The sequence below is a fragment of the Globicephala melas genome, chromosome 2 (genome assembly GCF_963455315.2).
Source record: "Globicephala melas chromosome 2, mGloMel1.2, whole genome shotgun sequence".
In the NCBI taxonomy this organism is placed as follows: Eukaryota; Metazoa; Chordata; class Mammalia; order Artiodactyla; family Delphinidae; genus Globicephala; species Globicephala melas.
In genome coordinates, this window is record NC_083315.2 from 140,485,351 (window position 1) to 140,504,170 (window position 18,820).

The following is an 18,820-nucleotide window of genomic DNA, read 5'->3' on the forward strand; positions in this document are numbered from 1 at the left end:
TGACTTCTCAATAGTAACAGAGGCTGAGAAACAGCAAAATGATATCTGTAATGTACTAAGAAAAATATATCATCTTTTATTGAGTCTAAGATGCACAAATTTTCACATCTCTGCAACTGGGCTGCAGCTTAAAGTTGATGCTAATTCATATATGGATAGGTTAGCTGAAAACATACTTTTGAATTTCAAAATAGTGGATAAAATAGTAGTATTTCTTCAAATCAAGGATATAAGGTAACTGCCAACCAGAATTTTATACTTAATTATGTTTTAAGATTAAGAGTAAAATAAAGATATTTTAAACAAACAAAAATTGAATTTACCACCAATAGGTCCTCACTTAAGAGAATTCTAAAGGATGCATTTCACATAGAAAGAAAATGAACTCACAAAGTCTGAGATACAAGAAAGACTAGTTAAAAAAAAAGAACAAACAGTAAATATTATGTGGGTATATTTACATAAGCGTTAATTAATTTAAAAAGTGTGATTTATGGGATTGAAAATAAGGAATAGAACCAATGCAGGACAAAAAAAAGCATATACACTGAGAGGAGAAAAACAGTTTAAAGCACTATAAAATATTCATATTTCTCAAGAGTAATCATACAGATTTCAGTTAACTTTGCTAAGTATATATGTTAAAACAACTAATATAACTAGTTAAACAATAGTCATACAGCATATAACTTATAAACTAGTAGAAAAGGAAAAAATAGAATGAGAAAAAAGAAATAAATGCAACACAACAAAACAAAAACAATCAGTTTTTGGTATGAAAGAAGGAGGGAAGAGGAAACAAAAATAATGGGACAAATAGATTACACATATGATGATAGAAATACACCCAAATAAGCAGTAATATCAATAAATGCAAATGGACCTAACTTTCCAGTTAAAAGCAAAGATTAACAATGTTATTCAAAAAAGCAAAAAACTGAAAACAACCCACATGTTAAATAAGAGTTTAATGGATAAGTAACTTATGGTATATTTGTACAATAGAATAATTATTGAATAATTGTACATAGATCAACACAAATCTCATGAAGTAAAAGAAGTGACAAAAACACAAAAGCAGTATAATTCCGTTAAACAAACTTTTAAAACAGATAAAATTAATATTTATTAGGGATACATATATGAGTGATAAGACTAGGAAGAGAAGCAAGGGAATGATAGACACAAAACTCAAATATCCACTATTTTTAAGTTTAGGTGGGAGTAAAGGGATTCAGTTAGTAAGGGGCACACAGGAAGGTTCTAAGGTACTGGCAGTGTTTTATGAAACTAGATGATAGGTTCATAGGTATTTGTTTTATTACCTAATCTGTGTGTATACATTTTACAGTTCTTTTCTATTTTTTATTCTATTTTTTCTATATTCTTTTATTCTATTTTTTTATTCTATGTTTTAAAAAAATCCATTCACAAAACAAAACTACATATTTTTTAAGATGCATATATATCCAAAGACATATGTCAAACATATTAAACTGAGATGAGATAGAAACGGAGATGGAGAAAAAATAAAGTGAGAGAGATGATACTGTACAGAAAGATGATACTGTACCATGAACTAAGCATGATTAACTTGACTGTGTATCTGAGATCTAAAACAAAAGGGCAAATTGATTAAAATGTGCTAAATGTCTTATTTTTAGTACACCACAATATCACTAAGATTTCAAACACCAATAATAAAAAGAAAAAAATAATACTATGTTCAATTAGGTTCAATTAGGTTTTTAATTTATAAAAGTAAGAAATATTCAACCAGCAATTAATTTTGTAGTCAAGTTCTTTCAAATACAGCTTGAAAACTTTTCTTATTTCATAGTTTATAAGATATGAACAAGGAGACATGCTGTACAAGAATACTCACTGTAGCTTGTTTATATAAGAAAAAAACTAAAATGTATAAAAACTGATATATTACTATAATTTGTAATGGAATTCTATGCAGCAGTTAACATGCCCAGACTAAATTTATGTGAATCAAAAAGAACTACTCTCAAAAACATGATTGAGTGCAAATAGCAAGGTAGAAAGTTATGTCTAGTAGAATATCATTTATGTAATTTTTTAAATCCCCAAAACAACATAAGAAGCATTCACATATATCTAAAAACATGGACATAAAGGCTATACACTTAGTTCAGAAGTTATCTCTGAAAAGGAAATAAGGGCTACCCTGGTGGCGCAGTGGTTGACAGTCTGCCTGCCGATGCAGGGGACATGGGTGCGTGCCCCGGTCTGGGAAGATCCCACATGTCGCAGAGCGGCTAGGCCCGTGAGCCATGGCCGCTGAGCCTGTGCGTCCGGAGCCTGTGCTCCGCAACGCGAGAGGCCACAACAGTGAGAGGACCGCGTAACGCAAAAAAAAAAAAAAAGGTACAGGATGGTCCAGTAGTACTTTCACATAGACTTGTAATAGCAGCTGCCCTAACACCCTCATCTCTCACCACCCCAGTGGATTTAGATTTATTGATACTGAAGACACTTATTAAAGAACAATTATCTTTAATGAAACTTTAGTCTCGTCCCCATTTTAATTATTTGATACTTATATGATAAAATCATTTTAGATAGTGTTCAGTGCTGTGAGTAAAATAAGCTAATGTATAGTAACAAGGAGGTAAGTGAGGGGGCAGTTTTTGATAATGTAATCAAAGAAGGCCTGGTTTGAATATATTAACATAAATCATATTATACATTTTACTGGATAACCTGCCTTGATCATTTAACAATTTGTGAAAGTTGCCTTACAGTGCATCTATAGTATATATCCATTGTTCATTTTTTTTTTTTGGTGGTACACGGGCCTCTCACTGTTGTGGCCTCTCCCGTTGCGGAGCACAGGCTCCGGACGCGCAGGCTCATCGGCCATGGCTCACGGGCCCAGCTGCTCCGCGGCATGTGGGATCTTCCCAGACCGGGGCACGAACCTGTGTCCCCTGCATCGGCAGGCAGACTCTCAACCACCGCGCCACCAGGGAAGCCCATATCCATTGTTCCTTTAACAACTTCATCCATCCTGATGGAGATTTTATTGTTTTTTACTATGTAAATTGATGCTGTGAGGAACACTTTTATACATATATGTTTGTATATACGTGTAATTATTACTATAGGATGAATTCGTAAAAGTGGAATTACAAGATCAAAGAAAGCACACATTAAAATTTTGATAGATGTTATCAAATAACCCTCAAAATTTTTGTAAAAATGGAACTTCTGCAGAAAGGATACACAGTTTTTCAAGCAATTACCATTAACAGGATTTGAATAAAAATATTTTATCTTTCTATTCTCTGTGAAATGATCGGTTCTCAGTCTTTATCTTATTAGACCAATGTGCAATATACTTGGCAGAATTAGTTACCTCTTACTCCTGTGAAACTCTTCTTCACTTGTCGTCTAAGGCTGCATGCTCTTGGAGTTTTTTCTCATAACACGCTGGACTCTTCAATCTTCCTTCCTGGTTCCTCCTCATCTCTTTGAATTCTAAACATTGAAGTGTCATAGGAATCAGTCCTAGGTCCTCTCTCTACCTACACTCATTCTCTTCCTGGGCGCTCATCCAATCTCATGGATTTAACTATCGTATCTCTCGTTTGTATGAATATCACTAAGACATCTGGATGTCTAAGAGGCATCTAAAAACATCTAAAAACTTATTTCATCTCTGTAATGGCAACTCCATCTACCAGTTGCTCAAACCAATCCCTTGCTTTTTTTTTTCTTACACCCTACCTTCCTCTCTTTATTGAGGTTTCTGCTCAAGTCAGATTCCCCAGAGAAGCCTCTCTTAGCACATTTCTAAAACAGCATTCTCCTGCCTTCCACCACCATTCCCTATCCTCTTAGCTTGCCTATTTTTAAAAAATGCTAGGTCTCAATATCTAAAATTAGAGTACATATTTCTTTAATTGATCATTAGCTGATGTGGGGGGGGGCAACTTTATTGGTTCACCGTGGTATGTCTAGCACCTAGAGCAGTGTCTTGTGTTGTTGACACAGTAGCTACTCAATAACTATCTGCTCAATGAATGAATGAATGAATTGTACAGGTCACATAGAGATATTATAGTTGAAAACCAGGCCTTTAAGTTGCAAAGGCAACATATTTGAAACATCCAGTTTTGGTCCTAATTTTAGGCACAGCTACGTATCTTTGACTAAGTTATCCTTCAAAGTCTATTTCTCCATCTGTAAATCGGGGTTTATGTCATCTTCCTCAGCAAACAAGAAGCTGTAGTCAATATCTATTTAATATTACAATCACAAAAGTTTCACTACCTGTAATTTTCCAGGAACATCTGATTCAGTTTTCGTCTTAATTTCAGTTGTCCAGGTATAACATAATGTTACGGTATGTATTCAGAAGTCCTTAACATTTTAAAGTTATTATACAGTTGGCCCTCAGTATTTTTGGGTTCCACATCCTCAGATTCACCCAATCCTGGGTCAAAAATTATTTTTTTTAAAAAAGTTCCAGGGGCTTCCCTGGTGGCGCAGTGGTTGAGAGTCCGCCTGCCGATGCAGGGGACACGGGTTCGTGCCCTGGTCCGAGAAGATCCCACATGCTGCTGAGCGGCTGTGCTCGTGAGCCATGGCCGCTGAGCCTGCGCGTCCGGAGCCTGTTGCTCCGCAACGGGAGAGGCCACAACAGTGAGAGGCCCGCGTACCGCAAAAAGATAAAAAAATAAATAAATAAAAGTTAAAAAAAGTTCCAGAAAGTTCCAAAAAGCAAAACTTGAATTTGCAGCATACCAGCACCTATTTATATAGCATTTACCCTGCATCAGTCATCTAGAGATTACTTATCTAGAGTAATCTCAGGAGTATGCATGGGAGTATGTGCTTAGGTTATATGTAAAAACTACGCCATTGTTTATAACGGACTTCAGCATTTGAGGATTTTAGTATCTGTGTGTCGGTCCTGGAACCAATCAGAAACTTGCAGGCCCTGTCCTAGCAAACACCCCGGCAGCCTTCCAAGAGGGAGGGGTGCCTGCCCCTGTCAGTCACTAGGCATCCAGTTTATGTAAGGCCCGCGTCCTTTCTCCAACCCCAGATCTGCGTGGGGGAATCTGGCAAAATCTAGACTCGCAAAGCTGACGACCTCCCCGTACTGGCCAACTTGGGGTTATCCACACCCTGAGGGAGCCACGCGGCGCTCCAGCTCCACTGGCCTGAAACAGCGGGCTGGGTTTCAACCATGGCGGAGTATCAGTTTCACCTGAGGAGATTTTTAAAGCAGTCAGAGGCGCCACCCAGACTGTCCGATTCAGTTTCGACACCAGTCTGACGGAGCCTGGGAGCGAGAACGCCGGACGCTGCCCCACACTCCGCAGGCGTACCCCCTGCCGGCCAGCCCGGGGCCCACCTAAGCTCCCCACGCGGGAGCCGGAGCACAACACTCCAGTAGAAGCCCCGCCCCCTCAGCCCACTCAGGCCTCCGGCGCCCGCCAAACTGGTCTCCGGCGAGACCGCCCCTTGGCTCCGCCCACTGCCCCGCCACCTAAAGGCTGGAATCGGGGGTGATTCCCTCTTCAGCTGCTTCCCTGCCCACACGATGGCGCATTCTCGCAAGGGTCCTTCCACCAGCCAATTATTTCCTCCATCCAGCCTTCCACAGAGTTCCCTCATCTTCCCGTGGCATTTCAGACCCTCTACTCTTCAGCTTTTCGCTAAGGGGCCTACGTCCGTCTGGACTGCGCACGCGCGCATCCATGACCGGGGGCGCACGCGCAGTAGCAGGGTCGGCCTGGGCAGTCGCTAAGCGCGTGTGTTGGGCAATCCCGCGCCGCAGTGGAGCGAGTCGAGCCTCGATTTTGTCGGTGTCCATTGTGGGCAGCGGACTTATATAGAGGTCATGGCGCCGGCGGAAATCCTGAACGGGAAGGTCATCTCTGCGTAAGGACCTGTCGTTGTTAGGGCGTGTTGGGCTGCCGGCAAGGGCTGTGAGCAGGGTGTGCAGGTCCCTAAGGACCCTTTTTTTTTTTTTTGCGGGAGGGAGACTTGGAGCCTAAGAGTCTGGCCAGCTGGGTGGAGAGGGGGGACATTGTCCTGAGCCCTTCACACCTGAAGGCCGGTTCCCTACAACCAAAGAAAGGGGCCTGGTGGCTGTGCCCGCTGGCTCCTATGCTTCTGGGACAAGTCCTCTTACTCACCCCGACGACTGTGCTCCCAGAAGTGCAGCTGCCAGACGAGAGAGTAGTTTGGGTTGTCTGCAGCATCCCAGTCAGAACTCAGAAATCCAGTTAATTCCCTTGCCCTGTAATTTGGAGGTGAGGAGACTGAGATTAGTGAGGTAACAAGGTTACAAGGCTGATTAGTGGCAGAGAGTCTCCTTCCAGACCATAGCTTTACCCACTGCACCAGAGTCATCATTTGCTAAGTGGAACCCACTAAACGTTTTCTTTTTCCGTCAATTTCATACCCCTCTAACAGCTATCTCCTGTGTCCTGGTCCTAGATTTACTTTCTAGTTTGGCTCTTGAGTCCTGACAGTATTTTCTATTTCTTTTGACCTCTGCCATTTCTACCCTATGGGAAGTGTGAATGCTTCGCTAGTGTATATGATTGCCAGACTTAATTCCCTGGGAGTAACACCTGGCTGTTTTTTGTCTGGGAGGTGACTGGTGGGGAAAGATGAAAGTAGAAGGGGAAAGGATATATTTTGTGTGATCCACCTGGAGGTTGCTCTTGGGACCTTGGACCTCACCAGTTATTTGGTAACAACTGTAGCTGGCAACAATAATTGCCCCATGAAGCCCTAATTTTGTGAGCAGAGGTTTTTGAGTGAATTATAGAGTCATTGGCAGTGAAACCCACCTTGAGTTTCCTGGAAGATAGAGATGGTGGACGAAGAAGGTGAGATGTAAATTAGATGGTGGTGAATCTTTCACATTGGTGAGGAGGAACCCCAAACGTTTACATTAGAAATCACAATACGTACATCTGAGTGCTTTTCTGCATGTGGTTTGCTAAACTGCATTGTTTGTGCTTGACCTTCGTTTTTTGTTTGCTTATATTTCAAACCCAGTCACTTAATCAGTGGCTTTTCTTGGTAAAATCTTCTTTTTAGAAAGACTGGTTGTGAAGAGATAGTTTAGGTTTGCTTCTTGGCAGGCTACTGAGAATAGGTGCTTACTGGATATGTTTTGGTTGAGTGGGGAGCAAGTTAAATATACTTGTAAGCTCCATAAGGGCAAATACATGCATTGTCTTATTTGTGTCTATATCCAAAACACCTAGAAACCTTCTTTCACTCCTTACTAGTTTTGTGGCATTAAGCAAATTAGCTATCCTCTGTGCCAAAATTTTCTCAAATGTAAAATAAAGATAATATCTAGGCCATTGAATTGTTAGGAGAATTAAATGAGTTCCTAACTGAAGAGCATTTAGAATTGTTCCTGGTACATAATAAGTGTTCAGTACAAGTTAGCTGTTAAAGATTAGTAATTAGTTAATGTATACAGAGATGATTGATTCATTATCTATTTGACAGTGATAGTTGCTTAGATTCATTCCGTTTTTTTAAAAAAAATATTTATTTATTTATTTGGCTGCGCCAGGATCTTCATTGCCACCTGCGGGGTCTTCGTTGCGGCATGCAGGATCTTTAGTTGCAGCATGTGGGATCTAGTTGCCTGACCAGGGATCGAACCCAGGTCCCCTGCATTGGGAACGTGGAGTCTTAGCCACTGGACCACCAGGGAAGTCTGGCCTTGAGATCTATTTCAATGGTTCTCAACATTAGCTACAGATTAAAATCACCTTGGGAGCTTTTTGTTTTTGATATTTCTTTTTATTTACATATGAATACATACAGAAAAGTGCAACTGTCGTCAGTGTAGAGCTCAATGAGTTTTTCATTACTGAACTTGAGTAGCACCCAGTAAGAAATGACATTGTTGGCATTCCAGAAGCCCCTCTCTCACTCCCATCCCATCACCATCCCCAACAAAGGTAATCACTATCCTGACTTCCAACACTGCAGATTAGTATTGCCTGGTTTTGAACTTTATATAAATGACATCATACAGTATAAAGTCTTCTGTGTCTGGCTTCTTTCAGTCAATGTTGTGTTTCTTAAATTATTTCATGTTGCAGGTAGTTGTAGTTCATTTACTCTCGTGGCTGTTTTGTATTCTATGTGAATATGCCACTATTTGCTTATCCATGGACATTTTGGTTTCTAGTTTTGGGTGATTATGAATAGTGCTATGAGCATTCTTTCATATGTCTTTTCATGGAACATATAATATATACCTTTCTGTTGGTTACATCCCTAAGAGTAGAATTGTGGAGTAATAGGACATATATATGAGCAGTTTTATATAAGTAGAAATTGCCAATCTTTTCCAAGGTAGTTTTACTAAATTATATTCATAGGAAGCATCAATGCTTGGTACCACACAGACTGATTTAATTGGAATTTCTAGCAATAAGCCACTGGACTCAATATTTTAAAAATCTTTTAAAAGCTCATTGTTTGATTCTAATGCATCTTGAAGGTTGAGAACCACTTATCTAAAGCCTTAACTCTTTTTTTTTTAATATTATTTTTTTATTTACTTGGTTGCGCTGGGTCTTAGTTGCGGCACACGGGCTCCTCAGCTGTGGCATGCGAACTTAGTTGCGGCATGCATGTGGCATCTAGTTCCCTGACCAGGGATTGAACCCAGGCCTCCTGCATTGGGGCCACAGAGTCTCAACCACTGTGCCACCAGGGAAGTCCCTAAAGCCTTAATGCTTAAGTCCAAGTTTCATCAATGAGGAGGAATAGGGCAGTGATTTGGTGGCAGGTACTGAAAGCATTCTCTGGAAATGACTGTTCCAGGTACTGTTCCTCTCCCTTGTTGGCTCAGAAGTAACATAGCTAACCTTTTACAGTGCCCTGTGGTTGAGCAATCAATTGAACTAATTGATACTAGTTCCTACTAACACAATTCATAAACAAGCACCAAGACTAAGGATTTTGTGCTTCCCGAAGATTTTTCTTTAATGTGCTTATAAAATGGCTCTTTCAGATGCTGCCACAGCTTGGCACCTTGACCTTCATGGAGAGCTTGACTCCAGGAGCAGGTAGAGCTCACAATTCCTCAGAGAAGAGGAGCTCTGGAACGGGAGACGGCCTGCTTGGTTGATGAAGTAGTGCAGTCCCTCAGCTCCCCATGCTGAGGCTGCAGCAGGCAGCTGACCCTTGGCCATGGCCCTGGGGGAATCCTGAACAAGAAGGTGGTTCTTAGAGCTTGAGCAGGTTGGGCTGCAGGTAGAAGGTCTGGGCAGGGTGTCCCTACCTTCCTCTTTTACTAGGCCAGGGACACTCTTGAGAGGAAAGGTAAGTGAACTTCTTGCATTGCAGCCAGGGATCCTGGAGTCAAAGGGAAGGGTCCCTCATTCCCCAGATTTGCAGGTCAGCTTCGTTGTTTGCCACCACTGTTGGGCCTCTCTGGGGACCAATTTGCAAGCCTTCAAGCTCCCTGGGCAGTTTCTTGTCTGATGTAGTATATGAATTGTAAAATTTCTTCCTTGAGGGAGGAAGGATGGGGCAAGTCAAGAATTCCACAGTCAGAATTTCTCTAAAATCTAGTTCACTGCCCATCCTATCCTGCAAGCTGAGGAAATAGTTGAGGCAAGAAAAGTGTTGTGATTTGGCCAAAGGTTACTTGGCTGGTTAATGGCAGAGGCTCAATTAGAACCAAGGTCTTAACCCAGTACATGGTGCTTCTTACTTTGTCAGGCACTTACTACTTTTGCTAAAAGGAATTTCATAAACTAATTTTTTTTTCTTTATAGCAGTCTTCCTCTTGCCGTGCTTCCCATTCTGCTGAGAAGGCCATCCCTGACTTTTCTCTACTTTTATTTATTCTCCCTTTATATCTTTCTGGTAGCCAGGACTGGACAAAATTCATCATTCCAGATTCCTTCTCTGCCTATGGGAAACCTGGATCTAGTTGCCAATTGTGTCCCTTTGGAAGGAACACTTCCATTTCTTCCTTAGGGGAGTTCCAAGGTTATAGCCTGGATTTGAAAATTGGGGGAGATCTGAGGGTTAGGGACAAATATCTGTTTTTGGATATTTATTCACTTAATAAATATCTGTGTGCCTCCTATATGCCGGGCACTCTTCAAAGCCACGAGACTATAACAGTCAACAAAACAGCCCACATCCCTACCCTCGTGGAGTCTCTTGTCCTGATACGTAGAGACAGATGGTAAAATTGGTAAAACAGAATGTAAGGTAGTGAGAAATGCCAAAGAGAAAACCAGGGCAGGGAAGAGGGACAGATTTCTGAGGCATGGGGGTTATAATTTTGAATATGGGAATTAAGCTCATACTCATTGTGAAAGGAACTTCTGGGCGAAGATTTGAAGGAGGCGGGGCCGTGAGCCTGCCAATGTAAGAGGGTTCCTGACCAAAAACACAGCCTGTGCCATGGACCTTTGACCTCACCAGTTATTAAGTGACTGCTTTGGGGTCAGCAGTGATGGCCTCCGAGAAGCTGAAGGTGAGTAGAAGGGCTGAGGGAAAGAGCACCGATGGTGGTGAGAGCCTACCCTGGCTTAAGGGAGGACCTCCTAAAGAGATTATACAAAGGCAGGGGTGGAAAATAGTGTCAGAAGAACTGCCCTGATTTGGCTTTTAGACCAGAAACCACAATTCTTATATACGTGTGCTTTTCAGAGTGGGGCCTGCTAAGTGTTGTGTGATTTGTTTGACCTTTCCTTCTGTTTGTTTGCTATAGTTGAGCCTGCTCCCTCCATGGGTGGCATTTTTCTTGATTAAGTCTTTTAGAAAGACTGAAGAGACAGATGGTTTGCCACTTGTCAGGCCACTGAGAGAAGGTGCTCTGAGTTGTGGGTTGAGCAGAGCGGGCTGGTGTGTTTGTAACACAGCTCCCTATGGGTGGTATCCCCAGAGCTAGTCACAGTGCTGCTCCCTCCTCCAGAATCAGGGGGTGACTTAGTTTACCTACTTGTGCCTTAGCTTCCTCATCTATATGTTGGCCACCTAATTCACAAGGTTGTTAAAATTGAATGAGTCATGACTTGTAAAGCATTTAGAGCAGTCTCTGGCACATAGTTAAGTTGTAATAAATTGGTACTTAGAGAGTACCTGCTGAATAAGCAAGTGATGTTTGTGTTTATCCAAGCTTTATCTGCGGCAGCTGGCTTATTATCTTGAGCCTTAAAATTAGAATGTATCCTATTGTTCAAAGATAAAAATGGAACCATGACTATATGTTTAGCTACAGGGTTAGAAGAACTATTTTCTGTAAAAAGAGTTTGCTCACCACAGTGAAGTTGATAAGCTTTTCATTTTGTCCTGTAGACAAAGTACCTGAAGGCCTTTTTGTGCTTAAAACGATTTGCCTGTAATGAGCTCCAAAGTGTGGGCCTTTCTGAAGGTCCATGGAACCTTGACTGTCAAAGCTGGCTTCACTCTGGGAGCCTGTGCAGGAGAGCAAGTGAGAGTTCCTGAGAGTGGGACCTTCTGCTGGCCACCCAGCCAGGCTATTGGATGTGTTGCTATTGTGAATAGTGCTGCTATGAACATAAGGGTGCATGTATCTTTTTGAATTATAGTTTTGTCCAGATATATGCCCAGGAGTGGGATTGCTGGATCATTTGGCAACTCTATTTTTAGTTTTTTGAGGAACCTCCATGCTGTTTTCCATAGTGGCTGCACCAATTTACATTCCCACCAATAGTGCAAGAGGGTTCCCTTTTCTCCACACCCTCTCCAGCACTTATTGTTTGTAGATTTTTTGATGATGACTATTCTGACTAGTGTGAGGTGGTACCTCATTGTAGGTTTGATTTGCATTTCTCTAATTAGTCATGTTGAGCATCTTTTCATGTGCCTGTTGGTCATCTGTATGTCTTCTTTGGAGAAATGTCTGTTTAGGTCTTCTGACCGTTTTTTTGATTGGGTTGCTTGTTTTTTATTGAGTTATGTGAGTTGTTTATATATTTTGGAAATTAAGCCCTTGTTGGTTGCATCATTTGCAAATATGTTCTTCAACAAGGACGTAATTTAATCTTTTTTTTTTTTTTTTTTTTTTTGCGTTATGTGGGCCTCTCACTGTCGTGGCCTCTCTCGCTGCGGAGCACAGGCTCCGGATGTGCTGGCTCAGTGGCCATGGCTTATGGGCCCAGCCGCTCCGCGGCATGTGGGATCCTCCCGGACCGGGGCACGAACCCGTGTCCCCTGCATCGGCAGGTGAACTCCCAACCACTGCGCCACCAGGGAAGCCCTAATCTTTTAATTTGACTTAACTAACTAGGAATTTGAAATATATGCCTTTCTTGGAACACTAGGTGGCCTCAATTCTTTTTACAAGGAACTACATGTTAAGTTTTTCAGAAAATTTGAAGAATTTTTTAGCAGTGTAACAGTTGTAATGAAACATAAAATAGCAAATGAACAAAATGAAAATAAAGCAGATGAAATCAGACATTTGTGTTGTACTGCATTGTAAAATCTTATAACAACAGTCTCCTTGTGGGGGTGGGGGAGGGTGAGAAATGTCTGTCCTTGTTTAGAATAGCCCTGCATGTTGAAGATGAATGTTCTTGATTTTTCTCTGATTAGTTACTTAAAGGCCTATTCTGTGGACCTTTTTTTTTTTTTTTAATTAATTTATTTATTGGCTGCATTGGGTCTTCGTTGCTGTGCGCGGGCTTTCTCTAGTTGCATTGAGCGGGGGCTACTCTTCATTGCCGTGCGCTGGCCTCTCATTGCAGTGGCTTCTCTTGTTGGGGAGCACAGGCTCTAGGCGTGCGCACCTCAGCAGTTGTGGCACGCGGGCTCTAAAGCACAGGCTCAGTAGTTGTGGCACACGGGCTTAGTTGCTCCGCGGCATGTGGGATCTTCCCGGACCAGGGCTCGAACCCATGTCCCCCGCATTGGCAGGCGGATTCTTAACCACTGCGCCACCAGGGAAGTCCCCTCTGTGGACCTTTTGAAGATCACTTGCAAATTCCTCTAAGCCTGTGCTACATTTCAGTGTTTGTTGACTGGGCAACTTTTTTCCCGTCATGTAGATTTCTTAGCCATGTAGCTAAATACCCATTACTGCCTCCTTTTCCTACCTGTAGCTTCTGTTGAAATGTCCTTGTTACATTTTATTTTAGCAATACTTTTTTTTTCTCAATCATAAAATGTCCAAAATTTGAAAATAGGCCATTATGTAAAACAGAATGAGTTGGAATTCATAGTGGACTTTTTGAGGAATAATTGTACAAGACTTGAGGCAAGAGATCTGGGTGACTGTTAGAGATACTAGGCTCTGACTAGGACTCTTCAAGGGTGATGCGATTCTGTAGGGATGTACACCTTTGACTTTTGTTGACTAGGCTCTTTGACAACTATATGTGGGAGAAGTCAACTTGGAGAAAACTGATAGTCACGCAAATAACTCTTATCCATAGAGATTCAAACAAATTTTGACAGGTTGAACTATAAATGATTTCCACTGTGATTTTTGCACCTTAGAAAAGATAACCGCAAACATTGCATTTTATTGACCAGTAGCAGGGTTTCTCATCCTTGGGCACTATTAACATTTGGGCTGGACAATTCTTTGTTGTTCTTTGTCCCGTGCATTGTAGGATATGTGATTGTATCCCTAGCCTCTACCCACTAGATACCAGTAGCAACTTAGTTAAAACTGCATCTGTGTCTGTTCATGTTTAATTAGCTATGACTATTTTACTAGTATCTGTCCATCAGGACCAGAGAGACTTCAATGGTTTACTGCTACTTGGTCCTGCTACCTTCATTGGCACTCTTGTACTGATTTCTCCTACATCAAGATTGAGATATGTCTTCCCTTAGATTTTAGAGAATGTTGATGGAAGATGGTGTGACTGGCATGTGTAGTTCTATTCAGGGATCAGGGGTGTTTCTCCACATGCCCACTTCTGCCTCACTTTGCCCCCAGAATCTTTACCAGGATGGTATAACTCATGGGGCCGAGGATAGAAATGGGAGGCATCTGCAATTCAAGGAAGTTTCTGTTTATTTAGGAGGTTTCAGTGATTCGAAAGTTGTTCCATTATAGCATTTATACTTTCTGGAAATGAGCTATAAAAATTAAAGGGGTTCCCACCATTTAATTCATCACAGCTCTATGACCCTAAAATAAACATAGACGAGGGAGGGAGTATTAATTTTTCTCTCCATGTTCTTCTTCTGTAGTTTCTTCAACTTCAGACACACCTGACACTTGGCTTTTGTTATTCCACTTTTTGTTTTAAGGTGCTTCAGTTAGTGGCCAACCAAGAAAACCGGGCAGGAAAATAATTTTAAGGGACTTAACAGAGACGTAATTACAATTGTCTTGATTTTTTTTCTTTTTTCCTCACCAGGGCAGAAAATTTTCCACTGGTTGCTTTAGTGTTCTGGGCTGTCTAGTTCTTGCTGATTGTGGCTTAAAATGAGACTTAAAAATGTCTCATTGCTATTCTGGTCATGTCTCAGAGGCCCAAGTGTTAGCTTTTAAACAAATCTTTGTAGTTGGAAGAATATCCCTGCTAATGCAACTTTTAAAACAGTCCTGCTTCTTAGAAAAAGTTTAAGGGAGTCAGTATAACTGATCTCAAGCTATAATCTTTTTTAGGGGAAAAAAATGCATACTTAGACCCATTTAAATTATAGCATAGAAAATACAGAACATTTTGTTCTTTGCTCTTAACCTACTGGGCTGAAACAACATTTTCCACCTATACCACCTTGTAGTACTGAGTTCCTGTAGCTTGCTACCTGCTGGGTGTAAGTATTATTTTTATTTGTCCCTAGATTCCTTCCTTGGGTCTCAAATGCTTACTTATTCTACAATCCTTATAAGATTTGGTAAATAAATTCACTGTATCAGTATGAAGTCTGCTCTGTTCTTAAAGTATTTGTAGTTGTCCGTCTTCCCAGCTCCATTTCACACACCCCAAAACCTGAGAGTCATCTGTAGCCCTGGCATTTCCTCTGTGTTTCATGTTTAGTATATCTAGAATACATCTGCTTCTTGCCAGCTTACCACTGATACCTTAATCCAAGCCACCATCACCTCTGGCCTGGATTTTGCAATTGCAGTGACTTCTTGCTGCTGTCCCTGATTCTCACCATTCCCTCTCGGGTCTGTTCCCAATTCAGCAGCCAGAATAATCCTTTAAAAATGTAAGTCCAGGGCTCACTTTGGCAGCACATATACTAAAATTGGAACGATACAGAGAAGATTAGCATGGCCCCTGTGCAAGGATGACATGCAAATTCATGAAGTGTTCCATATTCTTGGTGCTGATGAACCTAGTTGCAGGGCAGGAATAAAGAGGTAGACGTAGAGAATGGACTTGAGGACATGGGGTGGGAGGGTGAAGCTGGGGTGAAGTGAGAGTAGCATCGACATACATACAGTACCAAATGTGAAATACATGGGTGGTGGGCAGCAGCAGCATAGCACGGGGAGATCGGCTCGGTGCTTTGCGATGACCTAGAGGGGTGGGATAGGGAGGGTGGGAGGGAGGCTCAAGAGGGAGGGGATGTGGGGACATGTGTATGCATATGGCTGATTCGCTTTGTTGCGCAACAGAAACTAACACAGTATTGTGAAGCAATTATACTCCAATAAAGATCTATTTTAAAAAAACTGTAAGTCCAATCATGTCAGCCCTGTTGAAAACCCTCTAATGGCTTCCCATCACATTTCAAATAAATGACTGTATACCTCATTTGATTACTGCTTCCCCTTGGGCCTCAATTACCCACTCAGAGCCTTTGCACTTGCTGTTCTTTCTGTAAATTGGCCCTGGGAAAGCCACCCGACCTGACTGCTTAGAGCCTGTGTCTACATCTGTGAGCAGGGATAAGAAAGCTTTTTCTCCCTCACGTACTTCAGAGGGTTATTGAGAGTCTCAGACGTGTTCAGTTCTTCTCACTGTTCTGTCTCCTTACTGTTTCACATTGTGCCAGGAATGGTGGGCTCTTTACCCCCACCCCCACCCCAAACCGTGGGTTTTGTTTGGGTCTAGAGGGTTAAGGAGAAGCAGTGGAAACCTTTGCTTAGCACTTTGTGATCATACAGTGGTTGGGGGAAGGAAGGGGAGAGGAGAGAGTGGAGTCTGGAAACTTGGCCCCTGGGAGAGACAGACCTTCTGCAGCTCCCCGGGCAGCACTTTTGATCATCATGCAGGAGAAACAGCTGTGGCTGGAACTGCTGGGGAGTTTCAGTGGCAGCCTAGGGAAAACTTGGCAGCTATAGTATCTCCTGTTATCTTGTGTCAGGGCAGAATTGTGGCCTCTGTTCAGGTCAGAGCCCAGTAAAAGGAAATCCAACAGTCCATTAATACTTCTTTTGAACGATACGATTTATAGAATACTGATTTGAAAAAACAAGTCTATTAGCTTAGAAGATTTTGAAGTCTTCGGTATGACTTCTTGTATCGTTCAACATTCTTACCGTTTACTAGGCTAATACACATAATCTGTTTTTGTGACTCCTGTGCCTTTTTATGCCAGATATTTGTCAAGTGTGGAGAACTGGGGAAGGGAGTAACCAAATTAGGATGAGGGAAGAGATGCTTGCTAATGTCCGGGTATATTTGTTTGTCAAGTGTGGTTAGGATGAAAAAAGATAAATGACAAAACTGGTTCTTCAGGAGAGACAGATCCTGTTCAAGTTAATAACTGTATCGTAACTGGACAAGGTTGGACTACTTTGAATGTTTACTTATAGATGTAATATAATTAATTGATGTCTTATTGTATTGTTGAGAGTTGTGTGTTAGTAAGTTGATGTATCTTTGTTTCACAAGAGGTTATACTTTCAACCTTGAGTAAGGAAAATTCTTTTGTGAATTAGGATATAATTTGTAAATTCATATTGAATTCAGAGTGGGATTCATTGATTTATCATTCAGCCTTATGTGGATACCCTGTGATCATCTTACTAGGTAGGGTAGGTTGAGCAGAAGGTGTGAGCTTGAGTTCTTTCCCGCAAACGTTTTTGCTACAGCACCTGAAGAGTGGAAAGGCTGAAAAAGATGAGGATTAGCAGCCTTCCAGAAGTGCTGGTCCAAGTTTTTATTTGTTCACTGTATGATTTTGAATGGCATCAACTAGTATTTTTTTTAATTATTTTTAATATTATATTGGAGTTAATTGATTTACAATGTTTCAGTTTCAGGTGTACAGCAGAGTGATTCAGTTATACATATACGTGTATCTATTCTTCAGATTCTTTTCCCATTTAGGTTATTACAGAATATTGAGTAGAGTTCCCTGTATTATACAGTAGGTCCTTGTTGATTGTCTATTTTATATATTCAACTAGTATGTTTTAAACTGGCCCATACCCCATGGCCCAGTCAGTGTCAATAAGAGTTAGAAAAGTTCTATGTCTACTTGAGGCCTGGAAAATTGATGCGTGGTACAGGGTACATATTATATCAGATAATGTCTGTTAATTAAGGTGTTTTTAATTTAAAAGAGAAATACGTCCAGTAATACACATTGCTTATTTGTGGCTTGAAACATTAAATGTTAACTCCAATTTTTTCCTGTTTCTCTAGGCAAATAAGGGAGAGACTGAAGAACCAAGTCATTCAGATGAAGGAGCAAGCACCTGGTTTCACACCAGGTCTGGCAATTTTACAGGTATTGTGATAGTGTATTTCTACTAATATCTTTCTTCCTTTCTCAATCTCTCGATAGCATTTAAGACAACAGGCACATCAAAGCGCTTCCTCTTTTTTTTTGGCTTCTGTGAAACCTCAGACCTTTTCAGTTTCTCTTTGCAGGCTCCTCCTCTTCAGCTCAACTTCTATGTGTTGGCCTGTCCTGGCCCTCTGCTGTTCTCTGTGGGTACCTTTCCCTAATCCAGTATCTCTTGACCTTTGGTCTTAGGACCGCTTTACACCCGTAAACTTTCGTTTATATGGATTTATCCATTGATATATACTATTTAGAAATTAAAACTAAGAGTTTTAAAGACATTTGTATATTTTAAAATGCCAAGAGTAAGCTCACTGTGTGTTAGCATAAGTAACATTTTTATGACAAAGTAACTTTTAGAAACAAAATTGAGTGAGAAGAGGGGCATTGTTTTACATTTTTGCAAAACCCTGTACTGTCTGGCTTAATCGAAGACAGCTGGATTCCCATCTACTTTTATATTCAGTCTCTTGCTATGCTGGTTTGATTGAAATATATGGAGAACATCTGACCTTATACAGATGTATGGTTGTAAAAGGAAGAGTTCTTTTAATAGTCTTCCCAGATAGTTGTGGATATTTTTCTTTAATACTATAAGGACTCAGTAAGTAAAGTTTTTAAAAGGTAGTTGCAGTGTGGACTCTGAAACTGTTATCAGTGAACTTTCATACTTTGTTAAATCAAAATCTTGTTTCATGTTGCAGTTTGAATGGCTATTTACCTGTGTCTGGTTTTGTTATGTCCTTCATTCCCCATTTGGGAAATAATGGTTCACTGAATTGTGCAGGTCTTCCAAATGTTAACACGTTTCATTATGCAATATTTAAAAATCATAATCATTAATATCACCAACAAACTTATCAGAAAAGTCTTTAAGTGTTGAGAAGTTGTCAAGCTCACAGGAGTACGTAAATACCAATTTTTGCTTGAAAGCTCAAATTTTGTCATTGGTAATTAATACTATTACTTATTTTCCTTGAAGTAGCAGGCTCACTTTATCCAATTTTGAGAAAATATTTGCCAAATATTCAAGCCCAAATAATCATTATTTGTCAGTTGTTCTTTTAAGGAAAGATGGTGTTCCATGTAAAAATCT

General features: G+C 40.9%; 2 protein-coding genes and 1 non-coding gene across 5 annotated transcripts in view; 2 read left to right on the forward strand and 1 right to left on the reverse strand.

Moving 5' to 3' along the window:
- The window catches only part of LOC115852393 (coiled-coil domain-containing protein 170-like), a 51,321-nt gene extending 45,467 nt beyond the window's left edge, over positions 1–5,854 (reverse strand). Inside the window, exons 1-2 of the mRNA XM_030855215.2 lie at positions 5,710–5,854; positions 5,139–5,245 (exon numbers count right to left, since the gene is read on the reverse strand). Of these exons, the coding sequence (XP_030711075.2) occupies positions 5,139–5,245; positions 5,710–5,854 (252 nt within the window). The remainder of the gene's footprint in view (positions 1–5,138; positions 5,246–5,709) is intronic.
- The window catches only part of MTHFD1 (methylenetetrahydrofolate dehydrogenase, cyclohydrolase and formyltetrahydrofolate synthetase 1), a 58,637-nt gene continuing 45,417 nt past the window's right edge, over positions 5,601–18,820 (forward strand). Inside the window, exons 1-2 of one of the 3 annotated variants that reach the window (XR_009563144.2) lie at positions 5,601–5,922; positions 17,583–17,667. Coding sequence is in view for 2 of the 3 variants with exons in the window: in XM_030855205.3 (XP_030711065.1) it covers positions 5,882–5,922; positions 17,583–17,667 (126 nt within the window). In the remaining variant the exon portion in view is untranslated. Of the gene's footprint in view, positions 5,923–5,944; positions 5,979–17,582; positions 17,668–18,820 lie in introns of those variants that run through there. The other 2 variants (XM_030855205.3, XM_060294893.2) reach the window with 2 other exon arrangements.
- Positions 15,202–15,308, forward strand: LOC115852484 (U6 spliceosomal RNA). Its single transcript, XR_004039163.1, has one exon. It is a non-coding gene; the product is annotated as a U6 spliceosomal RNA (small nuclear RNA).